General features: G+C 37.9%; 1 protein-coding gene across 1 annotated transcript in view; it reads right to left on the bottom strand.

Annotated features, from left to right (window-relative positions):
* Positions 1-21,302, bottom strand: part of CUNH8orf34 (chromosome unknown C8orf34 homolog) — a 299,403-nt gene that overhangs the window by 226,522 nt on the left and 51,579 nt on the right. Inside the window, exons 3-5 of the mRNA XM_053661119.1 lie at positions 13,865-14,012; positions 8,646-8,777; positions 1,332-1,460 (exon numbers count right to left, since the gene is read on the bottom strand). Coding sequence (XP_053517094.1) covers positions 1,332-1,460; positions 8,646-8,777; positions 13,865-14,012 — 409 coding nt within the window. The remainder of the gene's footprint in view (positions 1-1,331; positions 1,461-8,645; positions 8,778-13,864; positions 14,013-21,302) is intronic.

A 21,302-nucleotide genomic window follows, 5' to 3' on the forward strand; every position in this document is an offset into this window, starting at 1 on the left:
GTGCTGAAGATGGCAGTGTAACAGATGGAAGAAGTCCACAGCCCTGGCTCACTCCACAGGCTGTTCTCTGAGTGAGAAAGTACTTGTGTGAAGCCACAGGATTTTGGCCTTGAGACTAGTCCAACATAAGGTCATCACCATCTAGCCAGATGCAAGCTCAGTAAAGGCAGGAACTGCACCTCTCTCCTAACACGGGGCAGGAGTGATGGGGAACATGTTAAATGGATAAGCCAGTGATCTGGTCAGTGCCACTGTGAGTGCGAACTAGGGGTACTAACAGGGCTGGAGAACAGAATCAGACCCAAGATGTATTTTAGAGGGAAAATGAGCAAGACTGGGTAAGAATTAATTTTGAAGGGTAAAGGAGGACACAGAAGTCCAGAGGGCTCCAGCTGGGTGACTTGGTAACTGAGGGCACCACCGTCTTAGACACGGCATGAAAAAGAACTGGGAGGCTTGATCTACTCAGATATATTGAAATTTAGCATGACAGTGAGGTATCTGAGTTTAGATATGTTTTAGGCATTTGTTTCAAAAGCATATGTAATCTAAATGTGAAATATAGTTAGTCCTCACCTAACGGCACTGGTATATTCTGCAACTTTAAGCAAACTGATATACAATGAAACCAATTTTTACCATAGGCTCATTGATATAAACAAAAGTTTCTATGGCATCAAGATTTATATGTATTAATATAAGCCTTTGACACATTAATAGGATAAGGTGCTTTTCATAAACATAACATAGCAGTAAGCTGAACGCTCACTTCATCATTGTTTGCTCCCAAAGTAACTCAGAAGTGGCAGAGCAAAACCTCTATCGTAGGCCCTTGGATTCCAGAATCATTGCTTTTATAAAAAGTATGTTACAATGTACTGTGTCAGGCCCGGACAGGATGCTGAGAAGAATCTGCCCCAGTTACTATTCTTCAGAAATGTAGAGACCGTAAAACCTCATGGAAGTGATAGGTACGTTTGTTCACTAAAATGACACGAAACAAAAGGGTTCAGAAGAGAAGAATGAATAGATACCATTACACTTGGTGTACACTTGACCTCAGTAACAGAGACGCTGTACAAGGAGAAAGTCTAATAACCTTGGGGATGAGGGAGTCTGTAGTTCTGCCTACTCTGTATAACCAGTATTCCCGTGATTCTGTGTAACATGCAAAATCAATCCTTAGTCACAATCTCATGCACTTAGAACTCCTCAACCTCTCACAGAATTTGAATGAGGATGTTTAAAATGGGTTACTGGCAATTTTTAATGAACGTTTCTACTTTAATGTTGGTTAGGAACTGCAATTACAATTAAGTAACTGAACTTACTTCGAGAGAGCTTCTCAAGGGCTTTTCCCAGCTTCTTGCTCTCTTGAAGGATGTGGTTCAATTCATCAAAATCACGGCTTTCTGGTTTAGTTCGCCAGTTCCACTTAGGATGGTCTACTGACCTTGGCACTACATTTAAAAAAAATGATTACTTCAGAAGCATGCTCCGTAGTGATAAAAAACTTACTATTCATAATGATGTGAAAGACTGTATGTACCAAGATCGCTGTACAGAATAAAACTGATTGTCTTGGAAATGGTTTTGTGAGCAAACAGTGGGGAAGTTATAAAGCTGCCTTTAAAAAATGTTTTAAATGGACAAGTGTGATGTTTATAGAAAAAAGAAAATTCAGGTATTGGTTCAAAGTTAATAGTTTTTGTAATTTAAGAAAACACTCGAGTAAAGTTGATTTTGTTTATGTTTTAGCAGCTTAAAGATGATCACTGGCTGCTGACTTCATCAGCAATTAGTAAATATTTTTAAGACATTCTTGCTGTCTTCTAATATAACATATTTACCTTCATTTCCCTCCAAATTCCAAACTCTCACTAAAATCATGTTATGGTAAAGAAATTTTTATTGATTTTTTTGGTTAAAAAATTAGCAAACAAGGAGAAGCCATTATTAAGCAAGAAATGGCATCATAGTTTATTGGAAGATGTGAGATGGATTGATGAGTGGTACACAGATATAGCAAACTAGAAAATACTGAAACCTTATCCCTGAAGGGAGAGATGCCCTAGAAAGTGGACACTTCAGACCATTTAAGCATTAAAGCATCGGTCAAGGAGGACAAATGACAAAGTGATGAGAATATAAAAGGTACTGTTTTTTTCTTTTTTAAGTGAGAAGACTTCATCAAATATCCAGTATAATTTGAGGCATATTATTACTAAATTTTACAAGAGCAGCAATAAAGATCTTAAAAGCTTTCAGAGACAAAAACAGCAAACCAAATTGTCATCAAACCTCTCAGTAACAAGCTTCTTCTACACAAAAGACTTGGGAGAAATTCCTTCAAAATTTCAACTGGAGGTTACTTCCATCTTAGAATTTATACCCAACTACAGGTCCCATCAAGATACTTGTAAAGACTCAAAATTTATTTTGCAAGCACTTTTCCCCCCAGAAAGCTCCTAGCAGAGGCACTCCACCAAATGATAAGTGGAAGACTTGGGACTCAGGGAATCGGTGATCCTCCAGCAGAAAAAGGAAAAGAGATCCCCGACAACAGTGAAGAGCAGTCTTGGGAGACAGCTCAGCTGAGAAAGCAGCTAGAGAGACTAAGAAGCCAACACTGGAGCAAGACGACAGAGGGCTACAGGAGAGAGGGATCTAACATTGTTCAAATGAAACAAAGTATAAAATGTAACAGAAGACTGAAGTGTGGATTACTTGATGCGTTTGATCATAGTGAGAGTATGTAATACTTTAACGCAGGATTTGGTGAAGTATTAGTGATGGTTACATAGAAAACAACAGAAAAACCGGTCAATTATTAATTTTAATTAATAGTCAACTAATAACAAATTAATAGTTGGACATCTTATGACTGTACTGTGAAAAAAGGCTAATTAATGTAGTTTTACTTACATCAGTGCAGAGTAAAATATTCAACCAACATTGGAACATCTGTGTGACTGTACTGGGGTGCTGAGATGCGGTCTGGGTGCAAAGCACACAGTTCTAGAAGGAGGTCAAGAGATAACACCTCAAGCCCTGGCTGGTGTAGCTCAGTGGATTGAGTGCAGGTCTGCGAACCAGACAATCGTGGTTCAATTCCCAGTCAGGGCACATGCCTGGGTTGCAAGCCAGTTCCCTGCAGGCCAGTTCCCAGCAGGGGACGCACTAGAGGCAACCATACACTGATGTTTCTCTCCCTCTCTCCTTCCCCTCTAGAGATAAATAAATAAATAAATAAATAAATAAATAAATAAATAAATATTTAAAAATAAATAAAAGTAAAATAACAAACAAAAAGAGATAACACCTCAAATTTAAAAAACAAAGGAGCCCTGGCTGGTGAAGATCAGTGAATTGAGTGCCAGCCTATGAACCAAAGGGTCACAGGTTCAATTCTCAGTCAGGGAACATGCCTGGGTTGCAGGCCAGGTCCCCAGTAGGGGGTGAATGAGAGGCAACCACACACTAATGTTTCTCTTGTTCTTTCTCCCTCCCTCCTCTTCTCTCTAAAAATAAATAAATAAAATCTTTTAAAAAATAAAATAAAAAGTAAAGGAGAACCATGTTAAGTACCTTGTATGTTTAGATGTCTAGACTTATGTACCAAAAGCAACTTCTAAAAGAGTTCAAAGTGTTTTCACATTAGCAGCAGAATAAAGAAGAAAAAACACTATTGTCTTGTAGTGCTTAACTACTTTACTTTTTAAATCATATATGTTTTTGTTTTGATAAATATAGGTAAAATAAAATTTTTAATATTTATATGGTAAGGCTATAGAAAAGAGAAACTGTTAAAATATCTTTTCTTCCACCTATTTAAACAGTAATCTGGCAATAACTATTAAATTAAAAGATATACTAGCCCTGGCTGGTATAGCTCAGTGGACTGAGCATGGGCCTGTGAAGCAAAGGGTTGCTGGTTCGATTCCTAGTCAAGGCATATGCCTGGGTTGCAGGCCAGGTCCCCGGTAGGGGACACATGAGAGGCAACCACACATTGATATTTCTCTCCCTCTCTCCTTCCCTCCCCTTCCCCTCTCTCTAAAGATAAATGAATAAAATAGAATAAATAAAATAAAACCTATTATTAAAAAAATAATAAAAAGATATACTAACCCTGTGACCCAGTAATCTTATGTCTGGTAAATTACAATAAAGCAATAAAAATACCTATACTTATATATAAATTATAAGGTTGTTTATTTTATCAAGAAGTACAAGATATTAATTTCAGCAATTATTGGTTGCAAAAAGTCTAGAAATAATTTAATGTCTTTCAACAGGAGAATAAATAAATTAAGGCACATTCACTCTATGATACAGTGTGCACTTATTAAAAAACATACCTTAGATCTAAGTCTAGTAGCATGGACATAATGTCTACAATGCATTTCAAAATGATAAAAGAACATTACTTATGTTTACAGTTTAAAGCCAGTTTTATAAAACAAGTCAACTCATATTTTTTATGCTAGTTTACACAAAGGAAAAGATGTAAAAATGCAACCTGTGAAATGATACAAACTATTTCTGAGGGAGTAGAATTTGAGTGGACAGAAAGAAAAAACTCTATTAATACATGTCTGTATTTTTTTAATTGTCAAAATAAGCAAATATTACTTCTGGAATTTAAATGAATCTAAAATTTACAAATAGAATGCAGCTGCTTCCTCTATGGTTTTCTGTTTAAGGGGCCTGATGTCAGCTAACATCAACACCCTGGTGACCAGGCTGTGAGAGTGGACAGAGTGACCTTGCTAAACGGCTCCAGGAAAGACCTCCGGGCCTGCTGCTGTTACCCCGCAGGTCAGTCCCCAGCGGGCCTCTGGGAGCAGGCCCAGGCACAGGGGAGAGAAACTCAGAAAAGGAAGCAGATGAAACTACATTTGTACCATATCCTTAAAACACTGTTTGGCGCTTCTGTAAATCTCCATTGAACAATTTCTCTAATCTGCATCATTGTATTATCTAATTTCCTGGAAATTACCATATGCTCTCAAGAGTTCTCTTTTCTAAAAATTCACAAAATAAAAGCATAGACTTAAAAAAATAAGTCCCAATTAACCCTCCCAAATAACGGCCAGAGGTGACCAGCTGCCGAATCACCCCAGGCCTTGCAGACCTAGCAACTGAATGCACCAACATGGCAACTCCAGTGAGACCAGCAGGAGAACAAACCAGCCAACCCACTGACCCATGAGAAGTTATAAATTACTGTTTTTTAAGACATTGAATTTTAGGGAGGATACATGAGACAATAGAGAACTGATACAACGTTACTCAAGGCTTTTCTCAGCAACTTTCAAGTGGGACTAAAGATAATTTTTAAAAATATCTTGTAGCTTGTGATGATTGGAAATATACATATACATACATATATATGGTACCCAATTTATGAAGAAAACCAAATCTTGAGCAACCAAGGCCACAGTATAATCATGGTTTAATCAACTGTGGGCTTGGTGATTTCTAACAATGTTTTGATAAATAATGGAAGGACACAGCCTCCAAATGGAAATATCTATATAGATTTTTGATAAATTAAAGAGCTTACCTAGTTATACTTAATCTCAAAATTGAGAGCTAGAATTTAAAGACCTTTTCCAAAGCATTCTGGGGAGAAACAAAAAACAACAGAATAGTAGCAACAATATATGCCCCATATGCAGTGAAAGAATCTGAGAGAGGGTGAGTCTGACTTCACTGAGGCAAAGCCCACCCCCAGAGCAGGAGGCTGACCACAGTATCCCACAGACAGCATCCTTCATTGGTTCACATGAGCTTGCTACCTCACGTGCCAGCCTACAGTACATGGAGCAAGATGCCTTTTGGACAATTCTTTATTATATCCATCAAATTCTGACTCACTGTGACCTCCACCAAAAGTTTCCATCTATGGGTTAAAAATAAATGTACTGTTTCTGTCAAGAGACTTTTACCAATAAAACTGCTAATATTTAATAATATTTTATGCCTATGATGATGAGAGATATTAGCTTCCAGTTTTCTTTTCTTGTAATGTCCTTTAAACTTATTTTAATAGCAGGGTTATGGAAGCCTCATAAAATGAGCTGGAACATGTACTCTCCTCCTCCTGGTATTATGTCCTCTTCAAATGTTTGAATTCCCCTGTCAAGCCTCTTGGTATGGAGTTCTCTTTGTGGGAAACTGTTTAATCATAAATTCAAAAAATTTTAAATTGATATAGGACATTTAAATATTTCTGTTTCTTCTTGAATCAGTTTTGGTAATTTCTGTCTGTCAAGGAATAGTTGTCAGTTTTATTGGCAAAATATTATTCAAAGTATCTCCTCATTATCTTTTAATGGCTTAGTGTGATATTACCACAGAATCTGTAGTCTTCTTCTCTCTTTCACTCCTGACATTTGTAGTTAGGTTTTATCTCTTCTTTTTTAAAATCAAACTTGCTATATTTTAATCTATTTTATTAATCTTTTCAAATAACCAACTGTTGGATTTATTGATTTTTCTGTATAGTTTTTTATATCAACTTCTATTATTTTTCCCATTTTTCTCAATATGCTTATTTTAAATCATTATTTTCTATATTCTTAAAGTAAAAGCCAAGATCATTAATTTTATTCTATTTTTTCAAAGCAGAATTTTAAAGCTATAAATTTTCCCTTAAGTTCTGCTTTAGCTTCATCCTGATAATTTTAATATTTTATTCCTCAAAATGTTGTTAATTGCCTTTGTGATTTTGTTCTTAGTTCATGGATTATCTGAAAATATGTTAATTTTGAAATATTTGCAGGGAAGTTTCTAGGCTTAATTTGACTTTAGTACAATTTTGGCAGCAGACATACTCCATACGACTTCAATCATTTTTTAGGATACAGCATATGGTCTATCTTGATGAATAATATTCCATGTGGCACTGAGAATTACACATATTCTAACTTCACTGAGTAGAGTGTCCTCAATATGTCAAAGTTGTTAAAAGTGTTCAAAATTTTCATATACTAACCCATTTTTTGGTGTCATTCTTGTACCTGTCTATATCTTACTCTAGTTCTGTAAACTTGTCCCTCCATGTCGTTGGGGACTTTGTTGGGTCTGTGGATCTCTAGTACATCCTTCACCTTGAATTCTACTTAGTCTGGTATTACCACAGCCATTAAAGTTGCTTTATGTTTAGTATTTTAAACTGTATCTTTGTTTAAAATGAATCTTGTAAACAATCTACACTTTTTAAATCTAGCCTGTAAATTCTGGCTTTTTAATTGTTTAGTACATTTACATTTATTATACTTATTGACATGTTTGCACTTAAATCTACCATTTTGGCCTTTATTTCTATTTTGTCAGTCTGTTCTTTATTTCTGTGTTCCTCTTTTCCTGACTTTGTTTTGGAAGGATAAATCATATTTTTCTTTGGGTATCCCATTTTAATTCATCTACCAAATTTTTATTTATGCCATTTGTGCTTTGTAGTGTTGCTTTACACATTATAATAATCATCTTTAACCTATCACTGTAAAAGTTCAAAAGATATTCTATTACTTCAGGAACAACTTAATATATTTTGACAACGTATTTCTAATGAATAATTCTGAATCTTACATTCTCATTGTCACATATATAATCTCTATGTGTACTATAAAAACTCGCTTTGTTATTAGTTTTGCTTTAAAAAGCTAACGGTCAGGTGGAACCAGAGCTTGGCAGTAGGTCAGCTGAACAGGAAGAGGTATCATCAGAAGCCAGACCATCAGCGACATCCTGTGATCCGGCAGCATCCTGGAAGAAACACTGGCTCTGCGGGATAGCAGCCTTTCAGCATTCTCCCCTCAAGCAGATGGCCTCCAGTACTGACTGACTCCTTTAAAACAATAAGTTTCTCACTTTGGCCAGTGTGGAGCATCATTCCATAAACTGAGAGGTCACAGATTCAAGTCCCAGTCAGGGCACCTGCCTTGGTTGTGGGTTCCGCCCCCGGTCGGGGCATGTAGGAGAGGCAACTAATCGATGTTGCTCTCTCTCTTCCTCTCCCTTTCTTCCCCTCTCTAAATCAATGAATATGTTCTTGGGTGAAGATAAGAAAAAAATAAATACAATAAAATTAGTAAGCCTGTAGAGGTAAGAAGGGAAGGAGGGAGGGAAAGAGATAAGCAGACAGAGAGAGATAAAGTAAAAATAGAAATAAATATAGAGACTTCAGTAATAAATAGTAAGTAGGACTTCAGGGAAGTAATGGGTGAAGGATTTCCTAAATTTTGTTAAATGTTCTGAACACAAATCGTCCTGGTCCCTGCTCTAAAAGACTCTCTTTGCTCTGATGTACTTTACTAAACGTAGGGTGGGTGTCACGTCACACGTGATGCAGTGCTGCACTGGACACGAGGCAAGGGACCCATTCCAGGTGATACACATCCTTCAAGGAGTGCATTCCAAATGGTCTAAAATAGCCATTACACATGACTTAGAACATGAATGAGTGGGTATAAACAAAGCTCAATGTTAATGCCAAAATAGGTATGAAATTCATTAGGATCAACAGCCAGAAATATCAGATAAAATGTTTGGCTTCAATTCTTACCTTTTCTTCATTTTGTTAGTAACACAGACTTACATATATTAAGTAATTTTTGAATAATAAACTTCCTTACATGATTTGGATTCTGGTGATGGTGGAGAAATATTAGACACAGCAAGGTCACTTTTCGACTTTTTTGGCTTCTTTGCATTTAATTGCCAAGGCTTATCATAGCTTCTGAAATCCCTTCTTGTTCCTTTATGTTCTGTTAAAACAACAACAACAAATATATATATGCTCAATAATAAGTGATTTCAAGATTTATAAAAAAACAAATTCATGAAGTCAGGCATATTCAGCAAAACCTATAGGTTACCTTATATCTAAAATAATGCAAATATCAATAAGCATCGCTAGCTTAATTTCCCCTTTACATTTTAGTTATCAATTTGATATGAGTCAGTTTGTTCATTAGTATGGTTAAGATCATTCTGAACTGTGAAATTGTTTGAAAGGCTTTTTATGGCATGAATTACCGTTACTTAAAATAACATTCTTTAAACATTGCCATGGAAAAAAGCATTGTATTCTGTTGTAAATAAAAACAACTAAACGTTTAAGTAAATTATACTCACTGGTGTTAGCTTACCCATAATTCACTATGACCCACAAAACTGACATTCACCTAAATTTCTTCTAGAACATGGCTCACTTTTTCCACTTCTCTCTTCAAGAAAGATTAATTCGACCAATTCTATTGAAAGTTATAGTTCCTTTTCGAAGATGGTCAATATTATACGAAGTCCCAAGTTAAAATATCTTTTCAAGAGTTCATCCCTTTTACTTCTTTACCAAGCATTTCACCTGTTTAGACAGTTATTTTTGCAGAGTTTTTCTTCTATTCTCAGAGCATTACTTTCTTCTCGTCCTACTAACCTGACTGCTCCTTTTCTGCCTCATTCATTGCTTCCTCAACTTCCTCTTCTGCCTACAGAGTTTCCTTCTGTCTCCTTGTTTAAATTGCTAAGTTTTCAAGCCAGCCAACCTTTATGAGTGACTTATACATATTCCTCTGGCCACCCACTTATAAATGTCAAACAGACCTCATGATACATTATATGGATTCCTCAAATGTTCATGTTAGGGTTGTATTTAACTAGGTGCCATCCAATTTTTCCTGCCATCCAATTTTTCCATCTCCAACATCCCATTAAGTACCAAAATAGGCATAAATATTCTAAAAACACTAAAAATAGTGGTCTGTGATCTGGCAGAACTCAGGAGACATTTTCACAAATAGCATTGAGACAAAAGAAAGGAACCTCAGAAAGATATTGGAGGATTTCAAGAAATCCACAAGGCTTGCCCCCATCTCCAAGTCATCTCCTTATGTTGTTTCATAATCTCTCAGAGTTTTTCTTTCTACATCCATCCTAGCACCGAAATTTCTTTTAAGGCAATATGGGTAAGGGAATACGGAATCCTATTTATAAAATGCAGCATCTCGTGATACAAAGAAAAGCTAAAAGGAACCTGAAGGAAAAGATACATTGGATTTTGTGGCTTTTTAAATTCTCTACTACTGGCAAGGAAAAAGAATTCATTTTAATTTAAATAAGGTAGTAATAATACTGTTCTTATTGGGTGTTTGAAAAGAGGTAAGAGAGCGAGGGTCACTGGTCAGTTTAGCAGAGAACTGCAAAATTTGCCTGAGAGTGGAAACTTTAGTGGTGGCATTAGTTTCATCTGCCTCTAACATTTTTAAAAGAATTTTAAAGGTTTCAAGCAGTTGGTGAGAGGACAAATAAAAATCCACCTATACATTTACGGATAAACCTAAAGCTAAATAGAACACTGCTCATTTAAGTTTGAATAAACAAAAACATGGTTTTGAAGACAAAATTTGATATACAAAACAAAAATGGAACATTCAAGATACAGAGAAAATTGATAGTTTTACAGAAGATTTATTATTGAAAACATTCAAATTTTAGAATGCAGCTAATTTGTCAATAACAAAAGAAGAAAATGAATTCTGTGGAACAAAAAGAAATAAGGGAGGAGACAGGCTAAGCAATCTATGATAAAAATATAACTGCAGCCAGAAACCAATAGAGAAGATGAGATAAGGAAATACTGATAGGGAGCTAACATGCAATACCAACATTTAAATTTGTGTTCTAAGCCAGGAAGAGAAAACTGGTACTGTAGAAAACAGAGTCAGTGACCCAGGGAACACAGGTGACAAATACACCTCCCTAGAAGTTAGTCTTTAAAGGCAAACACCATATAAAATGAAATGAGAGGACAGAGAACAGCAAAGGAAGCTTGATTTACACGTATTTGATTTTAGTTAAGAAGAAATCAAAACAAATATGATAGAAGCAACAACTAAGTAAACAAAAGGGAAAATGCTCCAGGCTTAAGACCTGGATTTACTTGTTGAAAGGATTCATTAAATATAATGAAAAGTTACAGAAAGCAGGAATACATTTAGAATTATTCCCATTAAACTTTTGAATATGAGAAACAAAGCAAATCTCATAAGTATTGTCAAAGAATAATTAGAATATCTAAGAAGAAACAAAAATAAGGCAGCTTTCAGGTTTGTCCTTGACAATGTTAAGTGACAAACTTGAAAAAATATGTCCCAAGTTGTTTGATACATTTAAAGTTAATAAGAGGACATCCTAAGATATTTTCAGTAAGTATTATACCTATACTTTGAATACTGAGATATTTTGTAGCTAATTAGAATATACACCAGAAGAAACAATTTGAAATTTCTGTCAGGGTTTAAACTGGCATTATTTACTGTCACCTAAATTAAAATTTCTTGTTATATTCATATCCAAGAATTATTATATGATTTTCTTCTCCATCATATCATACTCTTTCCTCCAACATTTTTTCTTCTTCTGCTTCTGGAACACACATTTCAAGGTTAACAAACAGTCCTCCATTCTCAACCCTCTCCCCTCTTTCATGTCTTAGGAGACACCTCATTTCACCGCCAAGAGCACTGGCAGCTCCCAGAGAGTGTTCATTCTTTCACGTGCTGCTCCCTACAGATGGGTCTTCCAGGTCCACCAGTGTTACGCAGAAAGTGCCTCCTGCCTTGTGATTAATGCTGTCTGTCTACACTGCTCACCACTCATCATTGCTGCCATCTTTCTGCCCCTGATTAATCTCACAGCCCTACTCACGATATTGGCACAGTCTCCCTTGACCTTTCAACAACTTGGCTGAAACCCTGGTGACCTCTGAAACCGTAGGAAAACCATGCATTAAGCCTCAGACTTTGTTGTCCTCCTCACCTTTAAAAAGCTTCACTTCCCTGAAGCTTAAGACCCTTTCAAACTGAAGCCGCCAACAGGACTTTCTCATCATCTGGAATATTTCCACCTCAGAAGTCTCAGAAGGCAAAACCCACTGTGCTTCTCTCACGTTTTCACTGCACCTGCACCTGCACTTACACGGCTTCCTAAAGGCCTTTGGCTCTCTGCTCTGTCTTCATGTCTAAACCTTTTCCTTGCTCACTGCCATCTCGTACCATATCATGTGCTTCGATCACTTGCACAATTGGCTCACAAAAGTCTTCAATTATTTTGCGAAACTCTTCTTCCACCCTCCATTCTCACAATGGCACAACCATAATTCTCAGTCAGTCCCTCCAACTCTCCTCGGCTCCCCACCCAGGACTTCTGGGCACTGAAAAATCAGCCTTGCTAATGGTGTCCATGACGGAAACCATCATGTCTTCAACTTCCAATAGGCCACAGAACTACCTACAGTCCTTTTTTATTTTCCTTTGCCAACTCTTTTTTTCATTTCCCTTGGTGCCTTTTCACAATTGCATCATTAGCTTCAATCTCCCCTAAATAATCCCCAACCCTCTTATCCTCAGTAAACAACCTCACTTCTCAGTAAACAGACAACATTATAGGTATCAGATACGATCTCGCACTGACCTTCTTCCAGTTCATTGCCTGCTCAATCTATAAATTGAACTATAACATATTCCATTCCTTTACACCCACAGTTTTAATGATTTTGTATATAATCTGAATGCCTCATCTGTGACTCCTGCCTGGACCCATCCAAAAAGTATTAGACTCATACCTGTCTGCTGGAATTATCCACTCAGATGCCCTACAAGAAATTCAAATTCTTCTATAGGAAATGGACCCATTACTGTCATTCATAAACTTACTCCTATGTTTCCAGCTTGCTTTATTAAACAAGCATTTATGCCTTTACCCAGGTCAGTAAACTGGCAGTACTAAGAATCTTTGCCACCCCTTCACCCTTGCTAAACAATAAGTTATGATGCACTTGTGCCAGTCAGAATTCTAAGATGATGCCCATGACATCTGTACCCAGATGCTATACCTTACAAGGTTCCTTCCTGCTGAGTGCAGACAGGATTTTTGACTTACTACAAACCAACAGAATATGGCAAAGATGATGCTAATTTGCTAATCAGAATGCTATGACTATGTCTTGTTATAAAGGACTCCATCTTACTAAACCTGAATGAGAGAAATTCCCTTGCTGGTTTTACAGAAGTGAGCTTCCATAACGTGAGAGAGGCATGTGGCAAAGAACTGCTGATTGCATCTAGGAGCTGAGAGCAACCCTGGGCTAAAATCCAACGAGGAAACAGGGACCCCAGTCAGAGAACTACAAGGAAATGATTTCTGTTGTTTCTGCCAACAACCTGAATGGGTTTGGAAGCAGGTTTTTTCTTACTCCAGACTCCAGGTGAGAAGCCACTCAGCCAATATCTTGATTTCTAGAATTGTAAGATTAAACAAAGGATCTAGTTAAACTGGGGAAATGGGGCTATCACCTAATGGTGAAGCTGGTTCCCCAAGGCCCAGGGTAAATGGATCTTTCTAGGATTGAAGTTACTACATAGATAAAACTGGGGTGGGGGAAATAGAGAATAATCATCAGTTTGGGCAACGAGAAGGGTAACGTGGAAATCTACTATTTACCTTTCTACAGATCAGCTAAAGCATTTATTTCAGATTCTTCATAAAAAGAAGAAAATGTTCAAACTTAGAATAATTACCTTGAATTCATGCAGAATGAAATCTTTTCATGAAAATCTGAATCTTATTTCTATAAAATGTGATGAACAAATTATCATATTTTAAAGCATAATACATAACAATATATTTATACTGAAGAATATTTTATGACAAATTTTAGCATATGAGTGAAGTCACAGATCAATACCTGAAACCCTAGGTAACCATCTATATTTATCTTATAATCAGAAAGACTTCTGTAAATTTTTACACTAAACGTATCAAAATTAACTGTAAAATATATTTTTTCACGTACCTGCTGGTTCGCTTTCTGCCCAGAGGGCTGCAGATCCAGATAAAGTTCTCTGAAGCTGCCCACGGTTTCCTTGTTTGGACCGGAGATGGTCAATGAGGAACGGGATCGGCTGGTCAGGCGTCTCGGTTATCAATTTGGTCATCAGTTCCTGAAGGCAGAGGAGAAAACACATTTACATCCAACAACAACGACGAACACTTACTCAGCACTTACTATGGCCGGGCACTGCACCAACTGCTTCCTACACTGCAACTCGTTTATAACCCTCAGGGCATCTCCAGGCAGGTGCAGGTCACTGTCCTCACTCTGAGGAAACGGAACTGCGGGAAGGTTGTGTACGTTACACAGCTAACACACGGCAAGGCCAAGGTGTATTTATCTACTTTTATTTTTATTATTCTACTTGGCCAAAACATACTAGAAATTTAATCTAAACTCTTAAAAATGTTATAGTCCGAGTTTTAAACTTCAGATTACTACTTTAAGAGATGCAATTATAAACTCAACTTTCAATAAACTTCATATATATTATTCTACATCAATAATATTTTCTTCCTAACCATATATAAATATCCCCAAATGCAAAAAATTTATTGGAATGAAATAAACAAGTCATAAATCACAAAATCACAGAAACTGAAAAGTGTTTTAAACTGACTTCTGAACAATACAGACTTTCATTTTCCAAAAGCCCTGGTGAGTATTCATTCTTTCTCCACTTTTTCACCAGTTAAGCAATGGAAATTTCTCTACCTATCACACAGGCCACTCCATTTGTGGACAGCTCTATTGATGCCTTAAACGGGGCAGAAACCTGATGAAGGGTAATACCTACACACTGCTTCTCCCCGTCAGAAACAGCAAAGAGCAAGCTCCACTGTGTGGTCAGCCAGAGTCCCCAGACTGTTCTCGTGTGAACAGCAGCCAAAACACATGGAGATCATTTTGTGCTGAGTAATGGGGTTTGTGAACCTGCACGCACCATTTTACATTCCTATCAGTCGCATTTCGTCTTGTTGGATTTAGCCCAGAATTCTAGTCTGTCAGTTATCATTTTGAGTTCAGAAACTGTGCGAGGCAGTGGTTCTGTGAGTAAACCAAACAACCAGATATCCAAGGGCGAACAGAGCAGGTACTGGAAATTTCCCACCCCTTGTATTTTCCGCCAGGAGCTTGTTTCCTCTGCCTTGAATGTCCTCCTCTCAGACGGTGACGTCGCTGGCTTGCTGTCATCATTGTCTCCAATGATAGGTACTTAGATACCAATCTTCGCAAAAGTTTTATACTTTGTTTTTTAATTTTCTTCCCATAATTTACCACTCTCCAGAATCATCTCATTTAATATTTGCTCACCTGTTTGTGCCTGTCTCTGCTCCTCCTTAGTAGTGTGCTGAGAACAAGGATGGCCAAGTTGGATCAGTACTCTCAGTTCTAGAGCTCCTAGAACCTGGAGCTCTACCTACCTCACAGGTGGTACTGAATGAATGAATGAACAAATGCTGAGCTAAATGACCATGAGTAAATATTAGTTATTAAAGTGGTGACCTGTCCTAATAAATAATATTTTAAGCATTCATAGATTTCTTAGACCAGCAAAATATATTCTTCTGACCTCTTGCATAAGAAACTGCTGTCATGGTATCTCAGGGATATTAGCTGATATTTATAACAGTCTAGGAAAGTATAGTTTCCTGGGTAGAGGCTAAATGGACTGGGTAGACGATAAAATTCCAATGTGATCTCAGAGCCATGAATAAAGGAATTCAAGGTATCTCAAAAATGTGCAGATTGAACACAGAATTAGAAGGAGCAAAGGATTTCTACCATAAGTATACCATGAAGCAAAATATTTATCAAACAAAGGTAATACTGCCTTATATTTGGAAAAACAGGTAAGCACACAACCAGTTGACACGTCTTCTTTATTTGTTACTTAAAATATCAATTATGTTAGTTATAACTAAAGAGGCCATGTCTTTATTGTGGTTAAAGCAATGCAGGGTTCAGTTAAACCCCAATTACAGATCAGTGGAATGCAATTTGAGAACGTTTTGGATCTTGCTTCTGTAGAAGAGATGTGTTATGTTCTATTTAAATTCACTGTACACTACAAAAGCTATGAAAAGATTGAGGAAAAAATAAGTGCAAGGACTGACTAGCTCACTACTGTCCCAGAGGCCTGGGAGTGCAGATAAAGCAACATCAGATCAGATGACAGTGTTAAAGCAACCGCAGTTTCAATCCTGAAACTTCTGAAGGTCTCGTGCTCACTTTTTTTTGTTTGTCTTTCAAATTAGATGAGAAGTTTCCATAGGTATTTTCCTTCTTTGAACATAATCTGAAATGTCTCTATACTGTCTTTAAAAGATGGCTCATACAGCCATAATGACCAAATACACACGGTTAATTTTTTAATCATCAGTGTAATAACTAGCGTTGGTTATCCCTATATCCCACTTTATGCAGGAATGAAAGAGATAGTCTGTATTTAGGCAGGGTCAGGTTTAGCTAACAGAGTAGGATGATGTGAGAGCAGGGCAAGGCACTTGCAAGTGAGTACGTACAAAGGAGCAATTACAGTAACTGTGTCCTGATCCCAGATTATAAATTGGACAGGAGACTGAGGGAGGACATTAAGGAGACAAGGGATCAATGAACTGGATGGCCAGATAGAGTCAAAGAAAAGCTGGAGTTGGGAAACCAGAGGCAGTGAGCTACAAGGATAGGAGGGGATGGTCAGAGAGAAAAATGCTCGAAAGTGAGACTCTGGCCAGTCTGCAGTCACTGGTAATAGCAGTGGGAGGGGCTGAGACAGGAAGTCAGGTCAAAATCATTGGATGAGAGGATTTCAATAAAGACATTGAGATGAGGAAAAGGCCCTCTACATGTACCTGGAAATTGTCAAGGAGGAATACAGGTGCAGTGTCAGAGGGTGTGGCAATGATTAGGGATTAAAACTACTGAGGGATCTAGGTGAACTAGCCAGGGGTCAGCAGCTAAAAGTAGCAATGAGGGGCAGTGGGTAATATGATCTGAAGACACAGGGGTGAGAAAGCATTTTAAAAATAGCTCTTAAATCTAGCCAGTCTAAAACATTTGAGTCCTAATCTTTCCTTTTTATTAGAAATATTTTCTCATAGCAAAATTGTACTGTTACCATTAAAAATATAGAATACTACATGATTATTAAAATGTATTTAGTCATTTTCAAAGAAAGGTTGTACCTAATATGCATCACACCAAGTCAATGTACAGAAAAGGAAACAGATAAGGCATTTAATGCTAAATTGACATTAAACTAAGAATCACAGCATTAGGCATAGACAGGAATTCTTGTGTGCATTAAATTTAGCAGCATGCTGACATCGCATGTTCCCCATGATTTATGAAAAGTAAAAGAGCACACTGATGTCCTCAGTAACTGCTGGAAATGCACTTCTCATTCACGACACCTAATAACTCATTCGCAGAAAGTATGTGCTCAACTCTGTTTACACATGATTTCCATAAGGTTTTGTAGAGTTATACATGTTTTGATAAAAACAGACATCATGTGCTTAAGACTAAAATAAACGGCAATCAGTGTCAACAAACCCTTGCTGAGCCGGACTGAGCTTGGTGCAGCTGGCAAACCACGAGGTGATTCAGAAAGATTCACAATCATTCAGTAAAATCCACTTTCTGCTGAAGTAATGGAAAATCTTGCCAGCTGTTTGCAAGACTGTTTTACATATGAAATATGCTGTGTATGCTTATATATTTTTATTTAACCAAAAACATTTTTAACACTAACTCCAGACCACAGACACTATTTGAAAGAAATGTGGTTCTGTAGCATTTGTACAACAAATTCAATACATGTTGGTTTCTGTATAATGTAGCTGAATGATCTTACACACCTACACCTTGACTAGCCCCTCCAAATCCTATTAAAATCCTATTAAATGGCCTCCAAATCTTATTAAAATAACAAAAAAAGTTATTTACAGAATGAGAACAAATAGCAAGGTGTAACAAGAAAGGGTGCCATCACTTGTCTAGAGATTTGAGAAACTGGAATCACGAAAAATGAAGCAGGTGGGGAAGACTATGGTTACATCAAAGCACAGAAGACACTATAGTCAAGACAACAGAAGTGAGTTCTATTGTTTTCAAGAGAACCAGAGGGAATACTTGAGCAAAGCACAAAACCAGAGGCCAAGGGGACACCATCAGTATAATTCATTAGAGAACTGCATTCCCAGCAGCTGGGCCAGCTGAAATCCCACCTCCCTCTCCTAAGGGGTGCGGCTGGCAGCTGGGGCTTTTACTCACAGTGAGGTCAGAGAACTCCTGTTCCATGCCATCTGTCTGAGCAAGTCTCCAGGAACCGTGTTGGACTCCAGGAAGCAGCAGAGTAGGACTGAAGGTAACCAGGGACTCTACATCTCACGGAAAATGAGGACAGACGCCTGGCAGTGAACCACAGGAAAGCATTCCACCCCCAGAGCAAGGCCCTCCTCACTGGGCACCTTGACCTCCCACTGATGTGCTGTCCCAGGAAGCCTGATGGCTGACCACCTCTCTACGCTGGCACCAGTCTCTCTCACCGAGGAAGAGGTCAGATGGGGGCATCTGTTCAGCTCATAGAGAGAAACTGGTACAAGCTATCTACAATAATAAACCTTATCTTTCATTCATATATATGAAACAGCAACCAGAAACTACCAAAAATTTTAGGAAAAGACTGTACACGTGTATGAACAGAGGACAACTAAGCCAAGAAGAAATGGGGCTACTTCAGGAAACCACTGGAAAGAATGTTGCATTTATAAAACAGGAACTTGCTGTCATGAAAATGAGAAAAATCTGAAGCAAACACAGAATTTGTGAGAATTAAAATATGATTGCTAAAATCAAAATATAAATGGAAGGATACAGGAAATTTGAGGCAATGTTAGTGATCTAAAATTAAAAATTGAAGAAATCTAATGATAAAAGAAACAAAAGTACAAAACAGAGGGAAATACAAATTAAGAGGCATGGGACTGAGACATGGAAGGGCCAACATCCTTTTAAGAAGCATTTCAGAAGAATACAGTGAAAATGCAAATACGGAAATTAAGAAAAATGTAATTAAAAACTCCATAGGCCGGAGACACCCAAAGCATAAGACTGAAAGAGCTCAGATTTAATAAAAAGACCCATAATTATTGTAAAAACACCCTGTTGAAATCTTATGAGTTCACAGACAAGAAATAAAATAACAGAATATAGAAAAGGCTGTCTATAAAGAAATACTAAATTGACCAATATTAAATTTCTCATAAGTAAAACAATGCTTTTGTTAAAAAAACAAATGGGCAATGCTTTAATATTTTCAACTGGGGCAAGTGGGGGAAATGACCTTAAAAATTCTATGAATTTTTCAGGTTATAAATCAAATGTTTGGGTAAAAAAATCAGGATACTTTCAGGCATGAAATTCAGAGTTTTTCTTTCTCATACTGTACATAAAAATTTTAGAAGAGATACTCTACAAAGATAAAAAAGGAATAAAAATGTCTAAAATGTATTATTTGAATATAAAAATCAGAAGCAGCCAGGTGCAGAGAAATGTGGGGAAATTCTAAAAAGGAAAACCAATTCAATATAGAATATAGACCTTTGGTAAGATCTTCAGGTGATGATATCGTAATGAAAGGCGAATTGCTTTTCCATTTTTATGAGAACAGTCTCTCTGTCTTGTAGCCACAAGACAGAGGCAGCGTCTCCACGCCCCATGCTTCAACCCCCACGACATTCTACTTCTGGGGCAGCCCCTGGCCTCCTGCTGCAGGCTGACCCTGCTCCAGGCCGACCTTCCTTTCCCTGAGCCTCCCACACCACAGCTGCACCAGGCAGCAGGGGCTCTCAGAGCCCCTTGAACTCTAGTCCACCCAAGAGAAGAAAGTAGTCCTCTGAGACACGGTAACCACAGGACCCGTGGGGAGAAGAGTGTTGCCCAAGAAGCTCCTGATCCAGGGCTAGCACATGACCTTTCTTCACCCATGAGGTCCTCGGGAGGACCCACTGCACCTCTCATCTCTCCCAACTGAGCCATCAGCAGAAGCACAAGCCTCCGACTGTGATGCCCATGTCTTGGGTATATTCACAAATCTAATCTACTTCTGACCTCTCTTTATGATTCCAGACCCTCCTGTTGTATTTTATGATAGACAGTACAGGAGGAAGAAAGACAGAACCACTTTTAAATTTACTAAAACCAAAGCCGCCAGTGGCCCAGGAGATTCCAACATGTCTATTATCCTTCCCATGTGTTTCCTGTTTCAATGCAGACTTTTAGCCCCACAGTTGGGTTCCTCCTCTTTACACTCAACCTTCCACTCTGCATATTAAAATACTTTCTGTAAATATTCTATTGTGCCTCTTATTTGGCAATATGGTTCTTATGTTCCTCTACCTTTGATTCCTTCCTCCAACAGCAAACTTCTCTGTACTCTTTTAGATATTTTTCATGGCCAAAGTCATCAGAAAAATTCAGGAAATCTAAAAGTCTGGATCCAAAAACAAGAACTCTTAACAGTTTCTCTACAGCAGGAAAATAGGGGAGAGTTTATTGTATTTGCTTTGCTATTTTTGGAAGTTAATTTGCCTTTATTTAATTTCCTCATGGGATTATGAGAAGAAGTGAGCTTGGAAACAAAAAGCAAATGTTTGTTTTTTTATGAGTGAGTTTTCAGTGTCTGACAGGAGTGGCTATAGACTGGAATACTGTCAGAGGTAAGAGACCCTCTCTGGACAAAACCTGAGATGACTTATGAACCCCAACCTGTCACACACCGATCGCCTATGTGTTCTTGGTCAGTGTACAAGGTCTTGTGATGAGCCTGGGTGAACTATACTAGCAACCCACATCTTTGAATGTATGAGATCTTAGGGAGATTGGTGAGGTAACAGAATTAAAATATTTCTTTTCAGGATCTAAGCGAACCCCATGATCACAGAATACACCAAATTCTTAGGTCTGAAATAGCCTCAGGCTCCAGGGATTCAACCATCCTGAGAGACCCAGAATTTCATTGTTCTGCGTGAAGGTCTGACCCAGGATTGTCTATGCCAAAATAGGTCAAATCCAAGCTAACACTCAGGTCAGGCTCTAATTAAGTGGTCATCAAAGCTCCTTAAGGATGTACCCAATCAAAAGACAACTCGACTCACTCATGTGCAGTAACTGGGCCTGCCACAAGATGGGGAATAAAGCACAGGTTAAGAGGACAGCAGCCAACGGTGAGAATGAGCAAGCCAGCAGGGATGGAGCAGGAGCCGCGGGGCTGCCAGGATCACCGCCTCCCACAGTCCTTCCCCAGTCCTCCCTGGGGGGAACACTGTGCAGCACGGAGGAGGAAGCATGTCCACTACTGCAAAGATAACATCACCGAGCTCCTTGATGTGTGTTA

This window comes from Artibeus jamaicensis, unplaced genomic scaffold (genome assembly GCF_021234435.1).
Source record: "Artibeus jamaicensis isolate MK-2021 breed Jamaican fruit bat unplaced genomic scaffold, CSHL_Jam_final scaffold_916, whole genome shotgun sequence".
NCBI classification, from domain to species: domain Eukaryota; kingdom Metazoa; phylum Chordata; class Mammalia; order Chiroptera; family Phyllostomidae; genus Artibeus; species Artibeus jamaicensis.